We start from the raw sequence: 26,906 nt of genomic DNA on the forward strand, positions 1-26,906 counted from the left end.
TGTTCGAACCGTTAGTTATGTTCTTTGGATTGACGAATTCTCCAGCAACTTTCCAAACTATGATGAATTCAATATTCAAAGACCTAATCGATGAAGGAAAAGTAGTGATCTACCTAGACGATATCATGATCTCCACAAAGACAATTGAAGAACACCAAGCAATGACGCGACGTGTACTTCAAATCCTTAGAGAACATCACCTATATCTAAAACCGGAAAAATGTGATTTCGAAGAAACAGAAACAGAATATCTGGGACTAATCATCTCAGAAAACAAAATCCGCATGGACCCGGTGAAAGTAAAAGGAATTCTAGATTGGCCGGAATGTACAACAAAGAAACAAGTACAAGCCTTTTTAGGATTCGTAAACTTTTATAGGAGATTTATCGAAGGATTCGGATCAATAGCGAAACCGCTTACTAAACTAACCGGTAAAGAAGAGTTCATATGGGGTAAAGAACAAAAAGAAGCATTCAAAGATATTAAAAAGAAAATCAGTTCAACCCCCGTATTAGCACTCCCGACCAATGACGGTCAATACCGAGTAGAAGCGGATAGTAGTGATTATGCTCTAGGAGCAGTACTCTCTCAAGAACAGAATGGAGTCTGAGTCTGGAAACCAATTGCTTATTTATCAAAATCTCTAAACCCGACCGAAAGAAACTATGAGATATACGATAAAGAACTATTGGCCATTATGACAGCTTTAGAGGAATGGCATCACTACCTGATGGATGCCACGAAAGAGTTCGAGATCTGGACAGATCACCAGAACTTGACATATTTCAAACAACCTCAGAAGCTCAATAGACGGCAAGCGAGATGGGTTAGCGAACTGGCCAACTATCATTTCACATTACACCATAAGCCAGGAGCTACTCATATCAAAGCCGATTTACTCTCCAGACGACCAGACCATGATGAGGGAAAGAATGACAACGAAAATGTTACCCTATTGAAACCAGAACTATTCTCTATCAATATGACTCTATCACACGAAAAAAGGCAACAGATAGCAATTGACGATGCCAAAAATATAGAGATCACAAGATGGATTCATAAAAGGATGAAAAACGTTGACGAACTCATTGAAAAGGTCAAGGACAAAATAGACAACCGCCAAGACGGCTGGTGGACCGATGAAGGACTCATTTACTTCAAAGGTCGCATGTATGTCCCAAAGGACCGAAAGCTCAGAGAAACGATCATGAGAGACAACCACGATTCCCCAATAGCTGGCCACCCAGGCCGGTATAAAACAAAGGAATTAATTACCCGATCGTATTGGTGGCCATATATGGATAAAAACATCCAAGAATACGTAACCGGTTGCGAAACATGCCAACGTACAAAAACAGATCATCAGAAAAAAGCCGCACCGTTACACCCGAATGAGATCCCAAGCCGCCCCTGGCAAATCATATCAATGGATCTTATTGGACCGCTACCAGAATCGAAAGGGTATAATACCATTATGGTGGTCATAGATCGATTCTCAAGAATGATCAGGATCATGCCGACTCATGCTGAGCTGAATTCAGAAGGAGTAGCGAGATTATTTAGAGACAACATTTTCAAACTCCATGGACTACCTGATAAGATCATATCAGACCGAGGAGTACAGTTCATCTCGAACTTCATGAAAGATCTCTATACAATGCTAGGTATAAAAGGAAACCCATCTACTGCTTATCACCCACAAACCAATGGCCAGACAGAGAGAATCAACCAAGAGATAGAACAATATCTCAGAATCTTTGTTAACCATAAGCAGGATGATTGGGCAGACTGGCTACCACTAGCAGAATTCTCCTATAATAATAAAGAACACTCAGCTACTGGCTTTAGTCCTTTTTATTTAAACAACGGACAACATCCAAAGACGGTAGAAGGAGTCAGAAAAGGAGTAAAAAGTGAGAGTGCGGAGGAGTTTGTAGAGAGGATGAAAGAAACGAGAGAAGAAGCAGAGAAATCTCTAGCAAAGGCAGCTGAGATTATGAAAAAATCATACGATAAGACAAAAAGGGAAAGTCTTGAGTATGAACCAGGAGATAAGGTTTACGTAGAAGCCGAACATATCACAACGGATCGGCCATCAAAGAAGTTGGATGATAAACGACACGGACCATTCGTAGTCGAAAAGAAAACCGGTCCGGCAGCTTACAAATTAAAACTACCCGGAAAATGGAAAAATGTATACCTGGTATTCAATGAAAAAATCCTACACCCTTATAAAGAACCGACCTTTTCGGGACAACAAAAACCTAAACCTCCACCTCCTGCAGAAGTTGACGGACAAAGAGAATACGAAGTGGAACAAATACTTGACTCACAATTGAAACGTGACAAGTTAGAATATTTGGTACACTGGAAAGGATACGGAAAAGAAGAATGAACATGGGAACCTGAGCGAAATGTCAAAAACTCGCCAGAATTAGTCAAAGACTTCCACAATCATTTCCCATCCGCTCCACGCCGAATAAATATCTTACTTTGTTACAAAATGTTCGAAAACTTCACTAAACCATCTCACAATCACAACATATTCAATTGGGAAAACGGCAAATTAGAACCAACCTTTCTGGACGAAAGTCCTAAAGGGGGGGTAATGTCACGATCTCTTTCTCTTACACCTGAAACTTCACCTTTCCTCTCAAACTCAGATGTCGAGACTCTTATCTCTCCTTATCTTATCACATAGCTTCCCTTTATCTATATCTAATCTCATCACGTGACATCAAGTCATGTGATTACTTACAAATCATCTTACCAAGCTACACGTTACATCCTCATGTCTATCAGTCAGCGCCTCATGGCTGACATGAGTTCTTACATATATAAGTAGACACTCAACGATGTACATACCTTAGCTTTTGATTTAGTCTTTATACAACCTGTTCAACTACCTGCTTGAGATTGACATTGGGTCTGCCTGGTTTCTTCCAGTAGTGCAGCTCAGTCGTTATAGGAACAGATCGGAACGCAAGGCCAAATTTACGCAAATCGGATTACGGTCCAGTAAAAGAAGAGACGGACATTCATTTTGACGATTGAAACCTGGTAACCTGACGGTACCAGGAATATCAAATCCAAAAATTTGTTGACAACTACAGCTCAGCTCTGTGAAATCATTGTCCTATCTCCACCTCATTCTGCACCATCAAGCCCCCTAAAAATCAAACAATGCTTCCTCACCCCCCGAGTGAGAAGCCAGAAAAAGGCAAAAAAAGTGTTGCGTTCTGACTAAAATTCTACCACTATAGTATGATATCATCTCATAACTTTCATGCCGCATCACACTAATCAATTTTCAAAAGGACACAAAAATAAAAATTTTGTTCAATATCATTCTGTAACATTACTTTTATACCAAACAGTTACATGTACTCCTCCAAATTCCTTCTCTACTGGAATGATTGTAACCTTCAATTTTTTGAAATAAATCTATGTTTGTAAACTGCTCCTATAACCAAATTCAACAAAACAAGGTGACTGCCGGCGCAGCTCGGCCATTTTCTAGTTCAATAATACAGTCTTTTGATACTAGACTGAGACTTGTTTTCTCAGGTGAAAATTCATATCAGTCTACACCAGGCTCTACTGATATGATTCATTCCAGATTACATACAATACATTGTATCATGGGCTATAGAGGGTAGTATCTAGTACACCAAACAGAGAAAACATACATATTGTATACAGCGAGTAACAACAGGGATGATATCTTCCACTCATTCCATTCTAGTGCTCAGTCTCTTCCCAGGTCCTGCCTACGGTTTTGATCAAGTCGGCTTGAGTGATCTGTTTCCCGCTGGTGAAGTACCCTGCAGCAATCTTAGCATCTATTTCGACACGCGAATCAGGGGGGATGAGGTGCTCTGCGGGAAAAAGTGGGGTAAGATAAAACCATTGGGAATTGATTGGGGAACGTACCCGGGATATCATAACGCTTAAGGATGGGAATTCCAGATTGCACAATTGCATCATATTTCCTGGCGGACGCACATCAGTCAATCATTCGAAATGAGAAGGGAGAAGGACGAACATGTCGCTCATTGAAACCATGTTATCGATCTTCTTAATGCCAAGCCAGTGAAGGACGTCCGGCATCAATGCCTGGAAACGCATATCCTTCACTCCTGCGATGAGCTCGGTGGATTTGAAGTACTTATCGGCACTGTCCCCACCGCGCTTACGAAGATTGTACACGAGATACCTGACGTAGGATGAGAATACGTTATAATTAGCGAGCGTTGGAGCAGAGACGTACTTGGTAACTTCGCCGAGTGCACGGCCTTCCTTGCGGAAGTAAACGACTACGCCCACACCGCCTCGTTGAGCGCATCGGCAGCATTCTTCGATAGCAAAGGTGAGATAAGGCTTGCAGGTGCAGATGTCAGAGCCGAATACGTCGGATCCATTACCTGGGTGGATCGAAGTCGAGCAACTTAGTAAACAGTATTATGGGCAGCATGGATAAGCTTACATTCGTCGTGGACACGAAGGGTCAATTCTTTGGACTCGTCTGACAGTAAGGCCGGATTACCGACTGGTAGATAGTGATTGATCAGTGAGTGCTATGAGGAGGCGCGAGGTATGACTTACAAATGTATACAGTCAAACCCCCAATAGGAGGTAGGAAGACCTTGATATCAGGACGAGTGATGAGTTCGGGGTACATTCCTCCAGTATCTTCAAACAAGGCACGGCGAAGAAGGTTTTCCGAACTGTGTTACCGTCATCAGCATGCGCCACTTCGAAAATAAACAGGAATACTAACATGCCAAAGCGTTCTGCAACGCCGGGCAGATACCAGACAGGTTCGACAGCTGCTTTGCTTATATTGACCTCAACGCCAGGGTCTAAATCGCTCACAGTTCCATCTGGGTTCATCAACGGACGACTCTTGAGCACAACCTTCCCATCAATCGTGATATCCCCCTTCCTTGCTGCATCATCGATCTCACTCATCTTCATGTGAGCACGGGTGACGGCGATGCTGGGTCTGACATCCAATCCAAGCTCCTCGACCTCCTTTCGGAATACCTGAGGTACAAGATGTCCCCAAGGATCGAAAGAGACGATCTTGTGTGGATCGGCCCATGCGGGCTGTGGTGGGATGGAGACGGGAGGCTCCGTTTGAGAATAATCGGGCTTGTGCGACGGGGAAAGAGTTCCCATTGCAATCGCAAGCGCGCGATAGATCGAGTAAGAACCAGAATGTGCACCGAGCGCATTGCGTTGCTTTATGGAAGACGGCAGACGAGAGGGTATGACTGGACCACGGACGGAAGGGTCAGGTGCTCCCCAGTTGAGAGTAAAGGGCTTGTAACCATGTTGGTCGGGATAGGCTAGAAAGTAAAGTGGTGGTAAGCGACGAGTAGTTGGAGGCAAAAAGTACAGAGATGGGAGACGGAGAGTTCACGATTTTGGCGTTACTTCGAGCTGAACTACCGCTCACGCCACCCCCAACAACTGGAATTATTTTCACCCGTGATACGTGATACATTGCATGACTTGTATAGACATGATACAACAACGTGGAAATCGAAGACGATAACATAACGCCTCTTTGGTGGCAAGCCTCCGTCTGCATCCCCCTGGGGTGACATGACTTACTGGTGAGCAATACTCTTCCAGGATAAAGGAGCTTCTCTCTTTCCTTATCGCTAGGAGCATCCTTGTGTTCTGATAAGGCCGCTATGGTTGGGACGGCAGGCGCAAGAACCGACTTGCTAGCCAGAGGCGACGAGGATAACAAGAGGTTCTGACCATTTGGAGAATGGTGGCCAGTTGGGATGGGGGAACCCCTTGACAGTGGAGACGATTGAGGACTAGGTGGGTTTGACATTAAATCCAACTGGAAGAAACGTGGGGTACACATCAGTTGGTCTGAGACAACGAATAGAGCTTAGAGTACTAATACCTTGGCTTGCAAGGCCTGGTGCGAGACCTGGAGTGCATTGAGCTGTGTTAATATCTGGGTGAGGGCACTGTCCGAAGCCATTGTGGGGAAAGACAAGATAGAATGGCGAGATAAAGGTGGGGTAGAACTCTTTATAGACCCGGCGTAGGCGTGGTGGCCTCGAGGTACGGGCTAATTCGCACTGGCGCAGGGCTTTTGCGGAAAGTGGCGGGCAAGGTAATGACGGATCTACCCCGAAATGGGAATTTGCTAACGGATCATATCTTCAAGGGTTTGAACCGATTTGAGATCATTCAAACGTTCGCAAACTTATCAGACGCGAACAGGCAAAAAACACGCTCAAGTTCAACCCGACCTCGAAACCCTCAAAAACTGGTATATTTCACGAGCTATAATATACATAAGAATACCGAAGATTATATCACGTGAGATGCTGTAGCTTAGAGGATGAGAGAAAACGGATCATAAAACCTTATAGACATACAAAAGATAAAACCAATTATCCCTAAGAACTTGGAAAGATAATGAACATGAACATCGCGAAGTCTCTGGAACAGTATCTATTTAGTCCTCGTCTGAATCGAAATCCAAAAACGATCTAGGGTCTCGATCGTTGGAAGGCGCTCGCATTGCGTTTAGGGCCCGGACAACCAAGTCTTCGCCCTGACGTGAGTGTTCACCACGATGGTTCCATCCATTCATCGACACGGAACGTCGGACGGCACGGTCTCGGTGGTGAGTGGGTCGAGCGGAGGTCACGGGCACATCATGATGATGGGCATGACGAGGGACTTTGGAGTGCGAAGGCCCCTGCGAATGAGAATTCCCAACGTCGACAAATACACCGCGCTGATCGGCGCTCGCAGTTCCACCTGTATAATCCTCCCGAGCTGGTCTCTTCCTGATATTCAGAGGAGGCGTGGCAGCCTGATGACTGGAATGGAAAACTGTGGAGGCGGATTTTCGAACGACGGGAAAACCTCCAACGGGAGGGCCCGCCTTCTTCAACATACCAGGTGAATCGGGAGTTTGAGGGAGGGCCTTGTCAAGGTCTACAGGGACGAATTTGCGTTGCTGTTGCACGTGTGAATGGCCTGGTCCTTGATAGGGTCCTCTGGAAGTGGGAGTACTCACGTTTCCAGGAGGTCCAGCCACCGCTTTCGCCTCCCTTTTGGCCTGCACTCTGGCACAGATCATGGATAGTGTGGGTGGCATCATCATCTCGAAATTTCTTTGCGGAGGCATATCGGCTGCCTCGGAGCGCTTGTGTCCATGATGGGGTCGATGGGAGCGTGGAATGGGCTGAGGTGGAGTGACGGGGTACAGGCCACCAGAAGGCACGAGGCCCAAGGGCGGCTGATAAGCTCGGGGAGCATTCTGCTCGGCGTGGTGGTGAACTTGGCGGTAGTGCGAGTTAGGGGTAAACAAGGACCTCATGGAGTCTTCGCGTGCACAAGCTTGCGAACAGAAGAAATCATGTTTGGAGGAGGTTGGCTTTCCGCAGAAGCACTTGCTGGCTTTAACATGCGAAAATGGCGGCTCCATGATGGTGGCTGGCGCTGGAGGGATGAGGTTGAGTAGGCAGAAGTACTATTGTGAGAGGTGAAGCAGTAGTATCGAACCTATGGAATGTAGGTAATAGAAATTATACACCAATCTACTACCTTGAGCGGCGAAGAATCGTATGACGCTCTTTGGGTGAACACCGTCCAGGGGTAGCCATTGGGATAAGTGGCCAGTTATATACTTTTGGGGATCCCATATTGGTGGCCAAAGCAATCATCTTTCAATGCGCTGTGGCCAGATCAAAGATGGACACAATGATCAAAATACGCTGGTGAGTGGCTTGACGACGCTAAGTGGCTGCAAAATGCCAACAAGCAAAGCAACTTGAGGACTAGTCGCTTCATATGTATAGCGAGACAGTGTGCAGAGACATGTGAACAATCAAAATTAGAGCCTAGCGGTCCACCGAGCTTCAGAAAGCGTCCACTCACAGAAGGGAAGGAAAGATTCTGAGTTCGCCTACTTTGTGAGCTTAGATCTACATGCCTTTGCAATGACAGTATCATTTCGTGCTTCATGCTTTGTCGTTCAACGCAGATTATATCGGAAAGTACAGTGCCACTCGCTGAACAAGGTAGGACCTTCCCTCTACTGAGTCATCGGGCAGAGGGAGACATCGATGTTGATGAGGACCCGCAATTTATGTTGAGAAATATGGCCACAAATCCCAGTTGGTGGGAGAACAGATGTTCGTCGATATATTCAATCTACGACTTCGCCCCAAGGACCAAGAAAGGATGAAAAATAAACGACCAATAAAACCAAGTATGACAATGACAAACGCAGAATCGTGTTATCGTCCAAAATCAATTGGACAAGTGAACTATCCTGCTTTGACAAGGTATCGCATTGTTCGTCAGTTTATGATGCGATAACTCTCGATTGAATCTGACAACAGACCTAGGCAAAGCAACTGTTAGCCCTACATGCATACCACAGCGGGAAACTATTCAAGTGAACCGTAGATAGATACACGTAGATTGGGCCTCTAAACGTTCTACAGTCGTAGAGGTTCATAGTGAGATAACCTTCACAAACTTGAAGCAACGCAGGAACGCTAGAAAGAGAAAGTCACCAGTATGGGTAAATAATGTGAATGATGTGGCTCTTTAGAACTTGGATAATGCACCTGCTGAAATTTTTTCACTGGGACGTGTGTTTTGCTGTAACAGTTTAAAGTAGTGTGTTCGACTTGCGAGGTATACAGCAAAGTCGGAAAATTCCATGATTGCTGGCTTTTCCAAATCTCAAGTTGAGTCCCAAAACTTCGTCAGTGAATCGTCACAGTCTTTGACATATCAGTCGCTGTCTTTCTTACAAGAACTCTGCGCCGAGTTTTGATGTCAACAATGGCTAGCATTACTCAAAGAGCAAATCACAGTGAAGCGAACTGTGTACAACCGAACGGTCTATCGTACGAGTTGGTTCGCTTCTACATCCATGGCGATCTTCTAGATGTAAGATGACACTTGGAAGGAGTCCAGCACATCGCTCTTTGGATTCAGGCAAGGTTTCCCTTCATCAAATCTATACTATCGTTAAAAGGATGTTGAATCTAATTTCACTCGATTTTTTCTAGCACTGTGCGCCAAACCACGAATCCATTCAACCCATACTGTTCGAATCTTCACATCTATACTAATTATAACGTTGTTTTACTCACATGGATGGTAGTATAGAGGAAACTATTAAGCAAACGCTGCAATTTCCCTGCTAACACCTTCCACCTCTTCAAACAAGTGCCAGTGGCCCACGTTCTCAAAAGTCACTACCTTTGCCTGTGGCATCTTCTCCGATAAGAAAATCACCGTCGCCTCAGGGCAAGTCTTGTCTTCAGTACCAGCGAGAATAAGCACGGGCATTGTTATTAAAGAATAGTCCGGATCGGCAGCTTTGGTAAGTGCCAGGCAAGCTAGAGCGTATGCTTCTGCGGGAGTCGTGAGCAGCGATGCTCGCACTGCATATTTAGCAAGTGGTCTAGATGACTGCGTTATCTGCGAGGTGCCAGCGGCGACAACTGTATCGGCAATGCCCGACATCCCCTGTTCCCGAACGGAGGCGGCACGGGCAGTCAAAGCCTTCACTCCAGCTTCTGGAAAGGCCTTGACGGGTCCAATGAGAACTATTAACAACATTGTGAGTCACTTGATCTGCTGGTCACCAATACCATATGCCACTTACTCAATTTATCTACTATAGCGGGATATTTGGCTGCTAGTGTTGTCACGATAATCTATACAGGGATATACTCTCAGCTAAGGAAGATTTGCAGTCAGAATGTCAGCTTACCCCACCCATAGAGTGGCCCACTATCACTGCTTTATCGATTTTGGCACTCTGCAAGATAAGTGCAATGGAATCCGCGAAACCTTCAATTGAGATATTTCCTCCTGAGAGAGGACTCAATCCATGACCCTCAAGATCAAAAGTGATGACTTCGCGCTCCCTGGTTAACCCAGAGGTTTGAATAACTGGTCCGTAATTCGTCGACGAGCCACCAAGGCCGTGCACAAACACGATCGGAAGTTTTTCGCTCTGTGTACCAGCTTTCTCGACGTGGACTTTCAGCCCAGTTGTGAGGGTAACCTGGAAGATATCAGGATAGATATTACTAGGGTGCACAACTGTGTGTCAGCTTGGATTGTCAATTGGCAAATTGAAAGCATGAAAGCGTACCCCAAGGACATGATTGTTGTTGTGGTTCTGATCTGGGTAGTTTCGCTCTCTTCTAGCTTTCTCAGCTCGTGAGCTGATTAAGAGTGCCAAGGTTTAAAAAAAGGGCCGAGGTGACGTAGATTTTACAGAAGTGGAACAGGAATCTGATGTATTCATAGGTTATCCTTTGATTTCCACGCGGAAAGGTCATGATGTTCAATTCGAAGCGCTCAGGCCCGATTCCATTTTCTCATGATTGACTTTGCATTTACTCCTCAATATCTTTTAATGTATGAGAGTTACGATAGCTACTCCGAAGATATGTGTAAGTACTGGTGGATCACCTGCTCCTTCGTATCACGAGTGACCATTAATCAGGCAGCCCGCTGCAAACTTTTTCCACTTGTTCCGCCTTCGTCACACCATGGAAAGTAACTCCACCTATATAATGCGCCTTCCACAACTTTCTTCACTTATTTTGCTGTTCCGGCGTGTCACCAATCACTTCAGTTCATTTTTTTAAATCTCACAATGGCTTCCACTGATGTTCAGCGTGTCGTTCCTCATTCGGCCTTCAAGTCAGTATTACATCGGCTTTTCGTTGCATGTATCATGAATGACCTTATGGTATCTGTAGTTTTGATCCAGCAGCTGCACCTCCAACAAGCAAATGGGTGCCTCCACGCTGGTGCGTCTTTCAGTTAACTATACCATTGTATTCCGAGCTTGACCTTGTGTATCTCTAGGATGATGCTGCACGAGAGTGCTCCTCAAACGCCCAAGCATCCTGACCTCAATGGCTTGGGCGAGCCATGGGACCCTCGCCGACCCGTGTTTAGAGGTATCAACTTGGTAGTTCACTGACCCAAGCCTAATACTACCTTCTAACCTTACCATTATAATGTTGTATTAGACAAAGCCTGATCCTCGTATCAAAGTTCCGAGCCTTGAAATTGCGTCAGGCAGCGATAACACAGTCATCGCGTTTGTTGACGTCAATATTCTGGACTCGACTGGCAGAGAACCCTACCCTGGAGATGTATTAGTCAGGGGTAAACGTATCGTTAGCGTTGGCGATAAACTATCGCCAGAGGTATTAAAAACCGCCAAGGTTTATCAAGGGAACGGCAGGACTCTTATGAGTGGTCTCTGTAAGTTGACTTTAGCAACCCACATGTCATCAACTTCGTGATAATAGAATACTTACTATGTGACACATTAGGTGACGCTCACACGCATTTCACTTGGACTAATGCCGATTCGCTGGATGGCCTTGCAGAAATGGAAACCGAAGAACACACATTATTCACCGCTCGCAGTGCTCGGACGTTCCTCGACTGTGGTTATACTATGTGTTGTACGTCTTTTGTTCTTCCTCGCTTCTAATTTCCTTGCTCAGGTGCGTATTTGTGGACCTAGTGGGTGCTGCGTCTGCTAAACAGCGCCTGGACATGGTCATCCGAAATGCAATCAATGCTGGTGAAATTCCTGGTCCACGCTCTCTTGCTAATGGACAAGAAGTAAGTATATTGATTGATTGGACGAGTGTGATGTGTCCCATCCATCTTGTTTTATTCATCATGTTCATTGTCTATTAGATGGCCCCTGCCGATGGCGCACTCATCCCCGGGATCACGAAGTTCGTTGACTGTCCAGATGACATTGTGGCAACCGTAGACAAAATGGCAAAAGAAGGTGTCGACTCGGTGAGTGTTTCGCGATGGCATGTGCCTATCGTAATCTTACTGTGGATATGATGCAGGTCAAGTTCTCCATGAGTGGCGAGGAAATCTTAGAGAATCTGAGAGCAGAAGACACCACATTCCCTGACGATATGGTTGCAGCTGGTGTGGAGGTTAGTACATATCTTGCTGTCTGTTTAAGCATCGACTAATGGAACGCGTTTTGTGATTTTGTAGGCTGCTCATGCTAATGGCATCCGTGTTTGCTCTCACGCGCGTTCTGATGAGTCGATCATTCAGTGCTTGCAATATGGCATTGATATTATCTACCACGCATGTGAGTTATGGGTCCTATCTGCATTTTCATAATTAATAATACTATCCTATAGCGTTTGTCTCTGATTCTACAATGTATGCTCTAGAGGCGCAGAAGGATCGCATCTTCGTTGCACCTGCGCTCAACTTTCCCTATGCTACCATTCATGAAGCTGAGGCTATGGGGTGTTCGTAACTTCCTGTATAGAATTTGGGATATGCTGACTCAAGTCCCTCCTCATAGACCCTGTACCGAAGGCAGAGTACAACGGATATGCTAGAGAGATCGAGGTTGCAATTGCAGGACTAAAGGAGATGAAAAAGAGGGGTATTAAGGTAGGTGTTCACCTTGCATTCCTTGACCTTTGTTATTGATACGTGGCTTCCCTGCAGGTTTTACCTGGGGGAGACTATGGGTGAGTCATGGTGTACATCATCTATCCCATTCTTTTGATGACGATGATTATCAAGATTTGCCCGGACACCACATGGGTAGGCTTACCTTTACCATGGGTGATCGTCAACTTACTTACCCTCGTCGGTAGCACATATCGTGACATGGAACACTTCGTCAACCTCCTTGACTTCACGCCAATGGAGGCCATTCTTTCTGCGACGGCTCTTGGTGGAGAAATAATGCTTCATCCCCACGAGCTAGGAAAAGTCCAGCCTGGATATTATGCAGATCTTTTGCTCGTTAATGGAAATCCACTTGATGACATTTCCATACTATCGCACAAGGAGAATCTAGATATCATTCTTATCGTAAGTAACGTTTTGTTTGTCAAATATTAGCGAATAACATATGTTGTCTATAGAATGGTTGCATTCACAAGGATGTAACGAACGACCCTTCTCTTCAATACGAAGCTGAGAAAAGTCTTGTTAATGGGGATCGTAGTTGAAAGTGATAAATTAGGTGGGGTAGATCCGTTGCTGCAGTTTTTTTTAAAGTATACAACGATCTTTCTTCCCTATGTATTCGTATATATATGCCACGTATTTTCCCCAACATCTGTACTCGTCAATACCTTGTTACTGCATTGCGACCATATGTCTTTCACTGCAAAGTTGGTAGAACCGGAGCAGTTTGAACTCCGAAAAGCATCATTCGAGCTCAGCGCTCAGTTGTTACCTTGACTTGTTCTGGAGCTATAATGTACCCTGTATCTCTGATATATCGGTTATATGCTTATAGTTTTACTTTCTACCAGTTCACATCAACAAGTATCTGGTCGATACCTCTATGGTACCCCGGTTATATGCTTATACTTTTATTTTCTACCAGTTCACATCAACAAATTTCTGGTCGATATTGACATTCGCTAATAAGCCTCCCACGGGAAGTCAAAAGTAGAACGTCGGGGTAGCTCAATATCGTTTTCACCAATCTTGGATGGCCTTTCACTTTGGTAGTAAAATCCTGTCATCTAGAGTTGTCCTATTTTCGACGGGCGTTACAACGTTCCCAGGTAAGTCGGTCAGAGTCACAAGTCTTTAATATCAATGGAAATCATGGGTAGATCTATTCCATGATTAGCTGAAATTTGGAATTCCAGTTCAAAGTAAGGTCTTGTTCCTTCTCTCTCTCAAACACTTCTTCGATAGCTCACGGAACTAGTAGACTCCATGTACGGGATGTTTCCTACCATGTGCTGTCATATATGTTATCAGTGTGTTTGGATCGTAGACTGATGTGTACTGCGGTCAACGACAAGTTTCACGCAAGCTGGATGTGCGGCACGAGTCAAGGCAAGGAATGCCTTTTTTGAAACCCTTAGCATAGAATCTCCCTTTCTAATGTCATGCTCCTGATCAGATTCCAACTTGCGCAGAGGCCCATCTTTCTTTGTTCTTTCCACCCCTGTCGTTACTTGTTGGCCGCCCATGTGATATGGAATCTCGCTTATCGTGGAAAGAGCTGGCTCTCTCTACTCAGGGCTCCCAACGTCGAATTGTTCTGGCTGCTTTTCCACCATATCAGATGCGTTGCAGCCTTATGCTCATCAAAATTTGCATACCGCGAGGGATTCGTAGAGTATCCCTGATTTGCTGTTGGAACCCGTTTCAATGATTATCCTATCATCATGACTGTCTCTCCTTTTTGGCGATGTTATGGGCGTTTGATCGCGATCAGTGCTATAGTGCATTGTCTCGAGTGCCTCCTGTTAACGAAGCCACCTCCATGCACCATCAATCACAATGCCCCATAGTGTCATAGGAAAGGGGGATATCATATATGACGATGCCCTATAGCACGGAAGATACGATCTCTGATTATCCTTATCCTACCCTTATCGATGCCTCGAGGTGGTTCTAACAAGTGTCAGCATGGTTGCTCAGCTCCGTCTAACAGTAATTTCACCGAGGAAGTTCTTACGAATCACCACGCTGACTTCTTAAACTGCGCAATGTGAAGAGACTTCCATGCGCGATCCTACCGCGTTTCATCTCAGCGCTTCAGGTAATCTTCCACCTCATTGAATAGAGGTACTAAGGATTTTACTTTACCTTGTAGGATGCAAGGTACAGGCATGTGCCTTCCACGTGTACAAACTTTGTGAGCGGAAGGCTGATTCCATCTGGCTCGTCTGCAGCAATGTTTGATCTGTTTTTATCCCTTTTTATCCCTTTTCTAGGTTGGTGGCTGTATTTGTATCATAACAGAGGTGTGAGCATGTGTATCAGTTCTACTGCACTAACCCTCCCCATTGCACGATGATCTTTGCTTCGTGATCTCGATCATATGTTTGGTGGCCAACAGCGTGCAGTGCACGGTTGGCGATAATTTTGGGAGAGAAGTTGAGAATATCAATACCCTATGCAATCGTGCTGCGTGTCTCCCGATATAAGACCCCCCAGGCCTTCGTGGCCCTATAATCTAATTCACCATGTCTCAGTCAGGATCTGTTAGGTCTCTTCGCCCCAGTCCAGATAGGAAGGCTTCGTGGACGCAAGTTCCTCTCCCCAGAAGCCCTGCTTTTGGAGGTCGCAGTTCTTTCCAACCTCTTCCCAGGAGTCCTGCTCTGGAGGTTCGCGCAGATCTGTCTGCTTTACAGTCTGTGCCCGGGAGCCCAGGCCAAGATGCCCGCTCGAACTACTCTACAGTTCAGGCCCAGCCGTACTCTGGAAGCCCTTCTTTGAAAGCTCGATCAAGTGTATCGGCTCTGCCTATGTCTAGGAGTCCTTCAGTGAGGAGCCGTTCGAAGCTCTCTGCGCCAGAACAAGAACGCCCCCATCATCAGAACAAACAAAAGAACCAATGGCTGAAAGAAGCAAGAGAGAGCACTGCGTACTTCAAGAAGCACGGTTCTCCTGTTCCTTTGGTTTGGGTTAGTCTTGATTATTATTATTGTCTGATTAGCCCCGACTTCATAGATTTCAGGTTTTGGTGGAGAACAATTACATCCCCCCAAATGCAATCGCGTTCGAAGAGGAATCCCAGGGTCCCCTTTTTATTGCCCGAGCACTCCTTGAAGTGTGTGCGTCCTTTTGCTTGTACTGTGCTGATTCTCACATCTCTGGTTTCTAGGGTGGACTTCGTGAGGAATATTCTATCGCCTTCTCGTGGACAACATCCTAAGTTTTTCTGTATGTTGTAGACTTAGGCAAAGCTGCTCGGCATCTATCAGGAGGTGCGCTCATTAACTTTGGGGGCCGTGAAATTACGGTAAATATGTTATTAGCCTTAGCCTTCGTAACACCAAGCTGATGTAAATGCACTCAAGGTTTCTAATTATGAAGTGTTGGTGTGCACATCTCAGCTCCGATGGGGCCTTCCACAGCAGGAAAATTTCAACCTTCTACCACCAGGTTCTGTAGTCCTTTCGCAGAAGGGGTCCTTAGGCTATGCAGATATTCCTCGAGTGATCCCTGATGGTGCCGTGGTCACCCCACCTCCAGAGAGAAATTCATATAAACGACTGGCGTTCGTATAATTTGATAACTGATATTTGTCGCAGTCTGATCACCTTTATATAAAACTCTAGAGAAATAAAAACCGTCATCCTTGTTGACGACTCCTTATCTGTATGCATCAGCTTTACTAATCCACTCAACCTCCGTAACTAATCATTGTTATGACGTTCAGATGGGAGGAGGGTTATGGGAACAAGCTCGCGAAGCCCTGGCTGGTGTAGCTGACTTGGCTGCGCAACACGGTTCCAAAGGAATTGATCTCTTCTTCCTCCATAGCTCTGGATACAACCCGAATTTGAAGGTAATTATTTTTGCCTCCCCACAACCACGTTTTTGTTTTTCCTGATCCCACAAATATCAAGACAAGGCGCGATATCGAGGGTTTATTCAACTCGGTGGCACCGGAAGGTTCGTTTGACCTACCATCAAGAAAAGTATGTTAACTCACCATCGTCATATAAAAGGAGAAGATACGCCAACTGCTTCAAAATTGGATGAGATCATCAATTTCTATCTACCATTTGTCGAGCGTAAAAATATCCAACAAGAACCCATTAGGATTGTAGTGATTACTGACGGGGCAGCAAGTGAGTCTCTGCCTTCGTTAGCGTGCCTCAGAGTATTGATTATCATATATATAGCTGATCAAGAGGACTTCCCGAGGAGCATTGTGGAAGCCGCGCAGCGCCTGGAAAGAGCTCAAGTTGCAGGTAACATGTTTAATATCGTCTTTGTGCAAATTGGCGACGATGAGGAGGCGAGAGTTGCACTACACGAGCTAGACGTACACCTGGCTGAAGCATATCAAATACGGGTACGTCAAAGTTGTATTTGTCTACATCATTTAGGCCATGACACTCTAATGCCCAGGACATGGTCGGCACCATACCATTCGACCCGAATCGCGGCACCTTCGACGCTTACTTCATGGTCAAAATTCTCATTGGTGAAGAAAACGCACCATAATGGTACTCACTATTCTTGCGGTGCCCGGCTGTGTATGGGTTTTCTTTTTCTTTTGCATTTTTTCTGTTCTTTACACAATGTTATTGAAACCGTTTACCTCCCCTTCTGTTATATCGGCTACTAGTTTGCCTCATGTTTCCATGACTTCAAGATCTGTATACTACCGACGAATATCACTACCTAATGTCAAGCAATCGCTACAACAACTTCCACACGAACATTATTGGGGGGTGAATACCAAAAGTAACAAGAGATTTAAAGTAAAACTCTATGCCACTCAATGCTCCCGACATCTTTATTTTTGGAGCCAAACCATTTGTAAGTCACGCAAGTTCATCATCGGTTCTGTGAGCACAAGGTGAGGACTTAGGAGTTGCAAGTAAAGAAAGGCAAGGACACGACATGGAGTGGGAATGATATTGATACTCAAGTCCATAACCACTTTTCTTCTTCTACGGAGGGATGCCTTCAAGATACTCTGCATATTGCTTTAAACACGCTACACGTGCCTGGTGTGATTTCAGTAGGTGAATGATTCATGCAGTCCTATACTACCGAGAGGTGCACTACGAGATAGTAACAGAAGCATTCCTATACTCTAATAGAGGAGTTGGTCCAGCCTTTTCATCAAGGTGAGTTCAAGTTATTGCTGCAACGAGATGGCACATTGATACATACCCCTAAGAGACAAAGATGCGTCAGCGTAAAAATAGCCTCGCCTGCGTTCAAACCGCTCGGGATCTGAACTGTGAAGTTCTGATAAAATCCCTGCTGTGCATGAGCGGTGGGCTTGAATGGGCCGCTGTAAAGAACGGATCCCAGGACGTCCGAGGGTGATGGACATGTGCCGTTAGAGCATGTGTCTATTGCGAGAGCGATCCCAACTTCTGTGCAGCCTATAATCGAGTCCTGCGAATATAGTTGTTAGATTTGCAAGGGAAGAAAATATTGAACGACTTACGGGACGTAATATCTGGGCGTTGACGCTTTGACCCGGGTTGAATACCGTCCCATCGGTGGGATACCCTATATCAATAGTTTGAGCAATGACAGGAGCAAGTATAGACGCGACAGTAGCAGCAAAAGCAAAGATCTTCATGGTGAAGATAAACGCGTCAATGAAGAGTGGGGATGTTGAGAGACACCTGGTATGTGCAGTGTTTATATAGTTTCGAACGAGGCGATGCCGTGGTTGACGTTGGAGATCCGAGCAAGGGTCCGAGCGGTCTAATGTCACCTTCGTTTGCGTACACCTAGACTAAAGCGCAGGATGAACCCATCAAACGCCAGGCGATCATTCAAAACTCCACATATTGTTCGACTTTATGACAGCATACCATATCAAGACCCTGAAACTTTACTGTGAGCGGTCTTAAACCTCCGAACAAGCTCGGATCAGTATGCTGCCAGTGAGTCCACCCGCATCGAAGGCAATGAGCTTGGTGATACCATCTGGACTAGGCAAAAAAATTCCAGACAGTAGTCAGGCATGAAGGACTCTAGGACAGGTTGATAGATTCCTACGAAGTTAGAACGATCAGACGTGCCCAGTCACGAAAGCGACTGGATCGCGGCGCTGTGTCAATCACATTGGGTCCCGCATCAGGGCTGCATATAAAATAGTCGGCAAGCAAAACAGAAGCTGCTATCTCAAGAGATGACATCGATATCATGAGGAAGTGGTACTACCATCTGACAACGAGTTGTCCGGGGTCAATGGGTTCATGCAAGCCACAGTCGGACAGGATGTGTAAATCCTCATTTTCAGCATGTGTGGAAAGGATTTGACATGTTGGGTATGCCCATGATAACCTTGCCATCCCTGTTTGTAATTCATTACACTGGGACATATAACACTCTGACTGTCAACTTTTGCATCTATTCCAAAAACCTTGCTCAAAACCAACACTGAAACGTTGTGCTTTATAAGCGTCCGTACCTTCATGCAACTCTGGCGTTCGCTGAACTCTCGGTGTGTAGCTTTAGGCTGGTGGCGGAAGGCACTGGTCCTTAGAAACACCGTGACAGAGTACGAATCGTCAAGGGAATGAACCAAAGTAGACTAACACCAGACTTACAACTATGCTCCCTTCACCGGGGGATGTGCAAATCAAGTCCTCGCAACACCGGTCGTCGCTGGGTACTATGCACGGCTGCCCCGACTTGATGCATTGATCCTCCAAACCCATAGCTGGAGAATCATCTGCCGCAGTGATATCAGCATCAAAGGTGTACGCGGTGGTAGCAGTAGCAAAGGTATAGAAGAGAGCAGTGAAGAGAGCGAAAGTTAGAAGACCGTGACGCATGACTGAGACAAACGTTGTAGACAGGTGGAAAGGAAGAGACTGAAATGCTGTAGCAATTCTGCATTGCTTGTAAGTATTTATACGTGGATAATGGAAGCTTCTAGTGTGACGCAGTACCTCATCATGCTCTAAAGGTCTTCCATTCTGATTGAACAGTGGCACGTATTGAATATTGAGTACTTGAGTAGCCTGATCAGTATTTTGCCCAAACTAAAACTCACCTTCGAACTTTGCTTTACGGAAACCATCGTAATAGAAATACTCAACAAGCGAGTGCAGAAGTTCAAGTTATAATCTGCGACCAGAATCGAAACCATAAACTGTAGAATGTGAGTGGTATCACCTAGTTGTCTGGATGACACTCCTATACTATTTCAACCTTTGTCCGCTAGTAACAACACTTGGACAAAGTTCTCTTTTAGGTACGTTCTTCTATGTACGTATAATTCGCAGGTAAGGAAGAACTCTGTACATTTCATGAGCCTGCATTTATGCATAGGATATCGGGATCTGACGGAAAGGTTATAGCGCAGTTGAAACATATATGGTAGGAGGAACAAATTGCAATGTACGGTTGACCTTGACTGTCGTGATTGGATGGGCACCTCTTGAGTGCATTCGTGGCATTTTCAACTTCATCTACTGGACTCTGTTTTGCGTTTACACCACACCTCGATTTCGATGGCTCATGTTGGGACCATGCGACTTGAATTATCTTAATTCTTACAATCTTTGGAGAGAGGACTCAAAAGAAGAACAGCATTGAATGCGGTGTATAGTTCAAACAGGGGGTTGTCTCATTGTCTGTTGTCGTGAAAAGCTAACCACCCCGAATCGGGTCTATTTAAGTTCGTAAGTGAAAGCCGTATCAATGTCTGATAATCAATCATACTATGGTTAGGAGACGTTTGGGACCGGTGAGAGCATCAGCCTTCGCTACTAATTGCATACTTGCAAATACTAGTCAATGTACACATGTCAGGTATTAGTAAATGGTACCTAGTTTGGCGCACACATTTAGCCCCAGGGCAGCAGTCCTTGGCCGTTTGACAAAGCACTCGCTTTATACAGTCTGCTGGGACAGCAACAGAGTCAGGAGCTGGATCGCGAACCTCGAGGGTGGCGTGCACATTGCCAGGGTGGAATACACAGTGGATCTCCCAATGCAAATGGAGTATACCTGTGTGCACATTTCACAAGACGCACAGAAGACTACATTCGCAACGCCATGACCTATAAACTTCGAATCGTCTGATCGGATAGAACAGAAATTCGTCAATGGGTAAGGGTCATACCCTGCACATACCACTACCAATCAAGTTTTCCAGCTTATGAATAAGGGATACATAGACTCTAGAAGGGACAGGTAAGCCATTCACCAATTTGCAGTAATATAAAATCCTTACAGAAGCACCAAAACCGGAAGCATAAGCACAAAAGTAGCCGGCGCAACAATCAGAGTCCTGAGAACAGAATGCACCCATTCCACCGCAAGTAGGTTCCGCCTGTCTACCAATAACGTGGTTTGTAGGTGGATCATAAACAGCAGGAGTTGCATTGGCAATAGGAGCATGCAGAGCAACCGTAGAGAAGAGAGTAATAATGGCAATAGAGAATAAGCGAAGCATGATGAACCTATGGAGAAGGCCGCTGCTGAGGATGAAGGAAGAGTTAGGGGAAAAGGAGGCTCTTTATAGTCTAGGACCGTGCGATCTAAATGACCACTCCTACCCATGAATAGTGACAGGTTGGCATTTGTCTGATGTAAACTGTACGAGGCACATCCGCAGCGGGTTATCTGGAAAGTCACTACTGTAACTGTATACCAGTGTGGAGGCTCCGGTGCACTCGGACTTCCTGTCAAATGTGATGGAAGTGACTCAGGCTACTTTCATTTCTGAGTTCGCCGTCTAGTGTGCCAAGAACAGGAGGCACATCTGGCGCGAGTAATGCTTGACAATTTAGGTCATAATCTGGAAGCTAGATGATACCGTACAATGGATATAAGCACGAATGTCACTTCTCATCGACGCCAGCGGTGTCCCTCCTACTAGTAGTCCTTGAAGAGAGTCTGGTTAGATAGAATCGTAGCACCAATTAATAAACACGACTCACACAATAGAATGCTGACTTGAAGGTTTGTAAATACAAGTTCGGATTAGTTGCTAAGTGGGCCTCAAATTCGACAGAATGTTGAAGTAGGGCAAGACAGCACAGGAGGACTCGCCACCAGGAAAAATGAAAAATAGAAAACTAAAGTGTCAACCTGTCAGAAAGTACGATGTAGGAAATGTGATGTGTTTGCTGTCATGATCGTATAAAATACACCACTAGTGGAAAGACTTCAACGGAATTAGCAGGTGTGGCACTAGCAAATCTGAATGTAACTTGCGCTGAGTTTTGAGTTCGGACTTATCGAGCCCAACAACAGTTGCCTGTTTAGGGCTACCCCTGTAACGGAAGTACTTTACACCTCACAATTGTACAACCCGTTTCTCGAGTCAATTTTCGGGTAAAACAAAGAGAGATTCTTCGACACCACAACGACTCGCAGCTTGGGGATGTAAGCTTGGTTGAAGAGTTGCGAGCCCAATTGCGCAAATTAGGTATATGTTTTCCTCATCGAACAGTGCATTCTGCATTGAGATGCGAAATTTTAGTGAAGCCTAGCATATCGAATACAGAACACAGCAAAGTTTGGAAACTCGTTTCATCGTCATATCAGTACTTTCTACTTCGATCAAGCCTATAGTCATTAAGTGGCTATATCGGTGTTGTGTAAAAATCAACTCGTACCTCGGGGCTTGAATAAACAACGGCTTCGATACTACTAACTACACCTCTTAGCAGGCTAGGCGATTCACGAGGTCCTGTTAGTGCATGAACTACCAAATAATGCTGGTTCCTTACAGGGTCATGGCGGTCCGGTATACACTTTGCTCCAGGACAACAGTCATGGTTCGTTTGACAAATCCCAGGTTTTCTGCAATCAGCTGGAACAGCGATGGAATCTGATAATGGACCACCGATACCAGGGGCAGTATCTAGACAGCCAGCGTATGTAGTGCATAGGATTGCGACGATAACAGCAGAGATGAGGAGGCGCATACTGAAGTTAGGATAGGAAAGTTGTTATTGAAGATGAGGGAGCTGGAGACTTCAGGGAAGACGTGTATATGTCATTTATAGCCTGGAATGTTTGCTGTTGAGAATTTAAGACAGACATTTTTGCCGGAACTAAAGGATTCGACGTGAGAGAGCAGCTCAGAAGCGACTCTATGTTGGATACATACTGGCCTTATTCTGTTCGGAGCACGCACTGTACTTGGAGTCACCATCAGTCGAGCGTCTTCTATCAATGAGTTTCAGGTATTCTCCAGGTGATACGCCATGGAAGGCGGGACAAATGATCATCCAACTATAGGTCGCGAGCCGTCATGTAGATATGGATACGACATTAGCATATCAAATCGACTATGCAACTCCTAGGGCGCCGCTTCACTATATGATTATCCATCAATCACTTAGGTCCACAACTGAGGACTTCATACTACTCACGCTCTGCGAATCCACGTCGGCACATGTTTGCAACTACGTTGTAACAGAAGCACAGTTGATGAAGACAAGACTGTCGAGGATATGATTGGGAGAGATCACACATATACAGCATATATGTACGTGGGGCATGATAATGCATGCTAATCAAGAAAGCTACATCTTGTTGTCGTCAGCTGGCCCTCTTTGCAAAGTCTGGTTCAATAGAGTTGTGCTGACAATGTCAAAGTGCAGCTAGTACCATGTATAAACCTTCCAAAGTTTGCAGTGTGCGGCTTATAATTAACTAGTTGAAGCTGACAACTGCGGGATACACTCATTCTAAGGTGAACAAGCGTGATCAGCTATGAAGAAGTAAAGCGCTGAGTACTCCTTACTGAAACGCCGGGAATATTAGCCAGTAAACACAGGAGGGATTGGCAACAAGGATGGTCCTCATTGCAAGGCTGGCCTAACTCAGAGCATTGATCGTTTTGTGGGAAGCGTGAAGCAGAATTGCGAGCAGTGGAAATGATAGTAGCGAAGCCAACATTAATCGCGTAGGAGAGTACGAACATAATCAATATAGAGAGACGCATGTTGAATGTACGAGGATAAGGTCGCGTTGAATACGAGAGTTGGGGCCTAGAAAGAGACGAAGGAAAAAAGCAAGAGGACTTTTAACGTGTACGAATTTGCCATTCAGAGAATATTCAACTCTTCCTGCCTGTCCATGGAAGGTTACTGATTGATGCAAGAGTATGATAACGGCAAGTCTGATTCCAATCTGATCTTTGAGGATTTACCTGTTAACATGGGTTGTCGGAAAAATCCGTTTAACCAGATCAGACCCTACGAATGTCTGTAACTTACCTGGGCCACCTGATGATCTGAGCCGTTGGTGATCAGAATCGGATCAGAAATAGAACAGACTATAATCAGGCGGATCAGCTGGGATAAGAAGATAAGAGACACAGATTGTGTCTGATGAGAAACATATCGGAACTGGGACAGAAAACGATCAGGCGGATTAGCTGGGGTAAGAGGGATACGAGCGACAGATATTCTCTGACCAGACATGACCAGATCAAAAGAGAGCATGTATGGGTTGAAATAGATGCCATCAGACAGACTTAGCTCAACGGTTCAAAATGTGACACCTGAGATTTTACTAGTGGTAGTTAACAATAAAAGCAGTCTAGTTGTCAGTTCCCGAAACGTAGGAACATATCACCATCAATCAAGTCATTTAAATAAAACCGGCCTTCCTTCAGATCAAAAGCCTCGATCATATGAGCTCCCCGAATCAGGGACTTAGCCATGACCAGCTTGAAATCTCTCGCTTCATCATACAAAAGTGCCCCCGACCATCTGGTCCTCGGAATTCCATTTGATGGCTTGAATATCTTGACCGACACAATATCAAACGAAGAGGACTGAAGGAAACATCGAAAGACGGTTTGGAGTTGAGCAGGAACTGGCTCCGATGTGTCTGTGTTAATGAGAACACAGTCGAAGCGTGATTCTTTATTGAAGTTGGGGTTGCAGCGAAGGATGTCCCGTCCTTCGCTCCAGTCTTCGTGTGATTGATACTTAAGATAAATGCATTGATATTTCCTGATCTGTGGAACATAGAACAATGTTAGAGCTGTAAAGTATATCTAATATCAGCTTACTGAGATGGGACCATCTCCAACGGTTACATTGCAACTTGAGACTAAAAAACTCCGCAGACGCTTGTCAAATCCTTTGAGGCCCTCGCAATGCTCCATGACTACCGAGCTTGTCAGGTTTGTGGGAGATCCTAGCATCCAGTGGTTATCGGGGGTAGGTTGTGTCGACCTCTGGTCATCATTTCTGCCAGCGTCATCTCCTAAGTCTTGGTCCTCAGTGTCGTTATGGTGGGCTTTATCATAGTTGTCGACGGTCATCCGTATGTGGGCGATGGCTTCTTGGTTCTCGTCAATGCGAGCCATCTGTGGAAACTGAACATCGGGCTTTTGGTACACATAAATATGTTTGCTTACCTGGCTGTCTGTATCTTTCCGGTTTGTCTGCTCGTAGGCTTCTTGCGCCTCTTGGTGAAAGCCCTCGCTGACTCGTGTGTCGTAGTTATCCGTTGCACCCTTCTGCCGGATTTCTGTGAGAATATGATTTATGGCGTGTTGCTTGCTAAAGTGGAAGTCCTTCTCGTAATTGTTTGAAATGTGCTGTATTATAAGAACCATTAGAAAACAATCAAGACACATGTAGAACCGTTACTCACTTCACAACATTGTTCATATTGAATAATATATTGTTTTAGCCGGTGTGTCCTCCCTTCGGTCATACAATTGAGGCCAATCATGAGCCGATATCTAGCATAGGCTCGGATACCATGTACTAATGTTGAGTTCCTAGGGAGAATTTGGACGATGCATGGGAGGATGCACTAGAAGAACAGAAAAGTCAGTGTATAGCGCTAATAAATAATGTATTAAGGACTATGCACCTTGAGTATATCATAAAACACTTGACCATCCGCATATTCGACTGTGGTGACGTTCATGAAGTGTTTGAGTCCAGGCCATCTTGATACATTCCGCATGCTATATATCCCGAGTTTTAGTGAGACGTCAAGTTTGACGTGTAGTTGAAACTTACTTTCTGGCCATATGGCCTTTGTTTCCGTTTTCTGCTAACACTGTGAGGAGGAGCGGCCAGATGTGCTTACCCCATTTTCCTAGATCATCGGAGTGTAATTTATCGTATGAAATGGAACAATATGGGTCTGAGTGGTCGAGTGACCAAAAAAAGTTCTGTAAAAAGCTAGTGAGTGGAAGATAAAAAAAATACGGGGAGAAAACCTTGGTTGCATGTAATCCGTGGGCTTGTAAGATTCGTTCAGCCTCCGTTTTATTTGATGCTGTGATTGAACGCTTGTACACCTTCTCCATGTTGTCAGTTGTGCGACACTGAAAATTTCCGCATAGTTTCGTTAAACTGTCATGGCAGACAAGACATTTCGGGCATGGAAATTTGGCCAGGGCCGCACGCGTAGCTGTTAGCGCACAGCTTTCTTCGCCATCAACAGACTTGACTGGTATTCCTGGATGTATCACTCTATCAATTTTGTCACCACAGGCCATTGCTTCTCCGAAGCGTGCAGGCCATCGTAGTGAGTGGAATATTACTTCGGCAACCTTGTGGTAAACTTCACGCTTGAAGCACTGCCATTTAATGGTATCAGCAGTGTTTCTGTCAGATGGGTCGGCCGGGTCCAAAGGCTGTAAAAACAATGCAATAAGAAGCCCCTGTGTAGCAGAAAAAACGCTTACAATGGGCATATACCCTACAAGAACACCTCCTCCATTTCCCAACGCATTTCTTACCCCCCGCGGCAAAAATAGCGGACGAATAATTATAGGGTGCTTCTTGACCCGCTTAGTGATGTTGCCTTTGTCAAGCCAGAGAGAGATCGGTAGAAAGCAATGCGGTGGTTCTTCTTGTGGAAAGGATTCCTGCATTCAAATTAATCCACATCAGAAAGCATGTAAATGTATATACTATATATTTACCTGTACGTCCCACCATTTGTTGGCTGAATTGAACTCGTCGTATATGCGTTCTTTCAAGACTATCCTACCATTTCGACGGCAATAATATTTGCGGCAAGGATGCCAAAGGATGAGAGGCGCTAATGTCTCATCCATAATCCAGTTGCGATAGATTTTCCACGGATCTCGGTACTGAAACTTGAAGTAATGAGAGTTTCTCCTAGATAACATGCAGAAACATTTCCTTCTTGAAACTGAAAGAAAGGTTAGAAGAATCGATTTTGAGGGTCGTCTTTGCCCACCTGGACATATTGCGCACGTGCTACTTGTAAAGTCTTCTCGATGTCTGCATAGTTCCGAAATGTAATGTTAGTATTATCTGCCCATCCATGATGTATCCCATATAACTGTGTGTTTACTATTGCTTTACTTAATAATCCCTTGACAGCTGTTTCCGCATATTCAAAGTCGGCACGATTGCGAAAGGGCGCCCACGGTTTG

The 26,906-nt window shown here is 45.1% G+C and overlaps 7 protein-coding genes across 7 annotated transcripts; 2 read left to right on the plus strand and 5 right to left on the minus strand.

The window, feature by feature from the left end:
• Positions 1–3,581: 3,581 nt before the first annotated feature.
• SERLADRAFT_479630 (uncharacterized protein) lies at positions 3,582–6,115 on the minus strand (the record flags this gene model as incomplete). The annotated part of the gene is made up of 9 exons (XM_007323909.1): positions 3,582–3,879; positions 3,935–3,993; positions 4,047–4,217; positions 4,272–4,425; positions 4,488–4,550; positions 4,607–4,728; positions 4,782–5,352; positions 5,621–5,861; positions 5,928–6,115. The coding sequence occupies 9 exons, from the start codon at positions 6,006–6,008 to the stop codon at positions 3,743–3,745; spliced, it is 1,599 nt and encodes a 532-aa protein (XP_007323971.1).
• Positions 6,116–6,836: 721 nt separating this feature from the next.
• On the minus strand, positions 6,837–7,414 carry SERLADRAFT_479632 (uncharacterized protein; the record flags this gene model as incomplete). The annotated part of the gene is made up of 2 exons (XM_007323910.1): positions 6,837–7,001; positions 7,062–7,414. Coding segments are annotated over 2 exons (468 nt in total), but the record flags the coding sequence as incomplete, so codon positions are not given.
• Positions 7,415–9,181: 1,767 nt separating this feature from the next.
• SERLADRAFT_411758 (uncharacterized protein) lies at positions 9,182–10,180 on the minus strand (the record flags this gene model as incomplete). Its single annotated transcript, XM_007323911.1, has 4 exons — positions 9,182–9,615; positions 9,675–9,726; positions 9,783–10,079; positions 10,106–10,180. The coding sequence occupies 4 exons, from the start codon at positions 10,178–10,180 to the stop codon at positions 9,182–9,184; spliced, it is 858 nt and encodes a 285-aa protein (XP_007323973.1).
• A 499-nt stretch (positions 10,181–10,679) lies between these two features.
• Positions 10,680–13,050, plus strand: SERLADRAFT_418522 (uncharacterized protein; the record flags this gene model as incomplete). The annotated part of the gene is made up of 15 exons (XM_007323912.1): positions 10,680–10,726; positions 10,786–10,836; positions 10,895–11,000; positions 11,062–11,299; positions 11,371–11,505; positions 11,568–11,668; positions 11,747–11,854; positions 11,911–12,003; positions 12,068–12,167; positions 12,220–12,333; positions 12,390–12,481; positions 12,539–12,561; positions 12,617–12,637; positions 12,691–12,910; positions 12,964–13,050. The coding sequence occupies 15 exons, from the start codon at positions 10,680–10,682 to the stop codon at positions 13,048–13,050; spliced, it is 1,536 nt and encodes a 511-aa protein (XP_007323974.1).
• Positions 13,051–15,036: 1,986 nt separating this feature from the next.
• SERLADRAFT_418523 (uncharacterized protein) lies at positions 15,037–17,247 on the plus strand (the record flags this gene model as incomplete). Its single annotated transcript, XM_007323913.1, has 10 exons — positions 15,037–15,477; positions 15,531–15,627; positions 15,748–15,815; positions 15,874–16,073; positions 16,135–16,174; positions 16,236–16,364; positions 16,426–16,471; positions 16,528–16,650; positions 16,705–16,877; positions 16,934–17,247. 10 exons carry the CDS (start codon positions 15,037–15,039, stop codon positions 17,027–17,029), a joined length of 1,413 nt encoding a protein of 470 aa, XP_007323975.1.
• Positions 17,248–17,417: 170 nt separating this feature from the next.
• Positions 17,418–19,386, minus strand: SERLADRAFT_479634 (uncharacterized protein; the record flags this gene model as incomplete). Its single annotated transcript, XM_007323914.1, has 5 exons — positions 17,418–17,649; positions 17,708–17,938; positions 17,991–18,907; positions 18,969–19,038; positions 19,108–19,386. The coding sequence occupies 3 exons, from the start codon at positions 18,126–18,128 to the stop codon at positions 17,596–17,598; spliced, it is 423 nt and encodes a 140-aa protein (XP_007323976.1).
• A 4,688-nt stretch (positions 19,387–24,074) lies between these two features.
• On the minus strand, positions 24,075–26,636 carry SERLADRAFT_443303 (uncharacterized protein; the record flags this gene model as incomplete). Its single annotated transcript, XM_007323915.1, has 9 exons — positions 24,075–24,491; positions 24,546–24,845; positions 24,897–25,079; positions 25,136–25,300; positions 25,361–25,457; positions 25,513–25,667; positions 25,716–26,135; positions 26,187–26,369; positions 26,427–26,636. 9 exons carry the CDS (start codon positions 26,634–26,636, stop codon positions 24,075–24,077), a joined length of 2,130 nt encoding a protein of 709 aa, XP_007323977.1.
• Positions 26,637–26,906: the final 270 nt, after the last annotated feature.

This window comes from Serpula lacrymans (assembly GCF_000218685.1).
Source record: "Serpula lacrymans var. lacrymans S7.9 unplaced genomic scaffold SERLAscaffold_17, whole genome shotgun sequence".
Classification (NCBI taxonomy): domain Eukaryota; kingdom Fungi; phylum Basidiomycota; class Agaricomycetes; order Boletales; family Serpulaceae; genus Serpula; species Serpula lacrymans.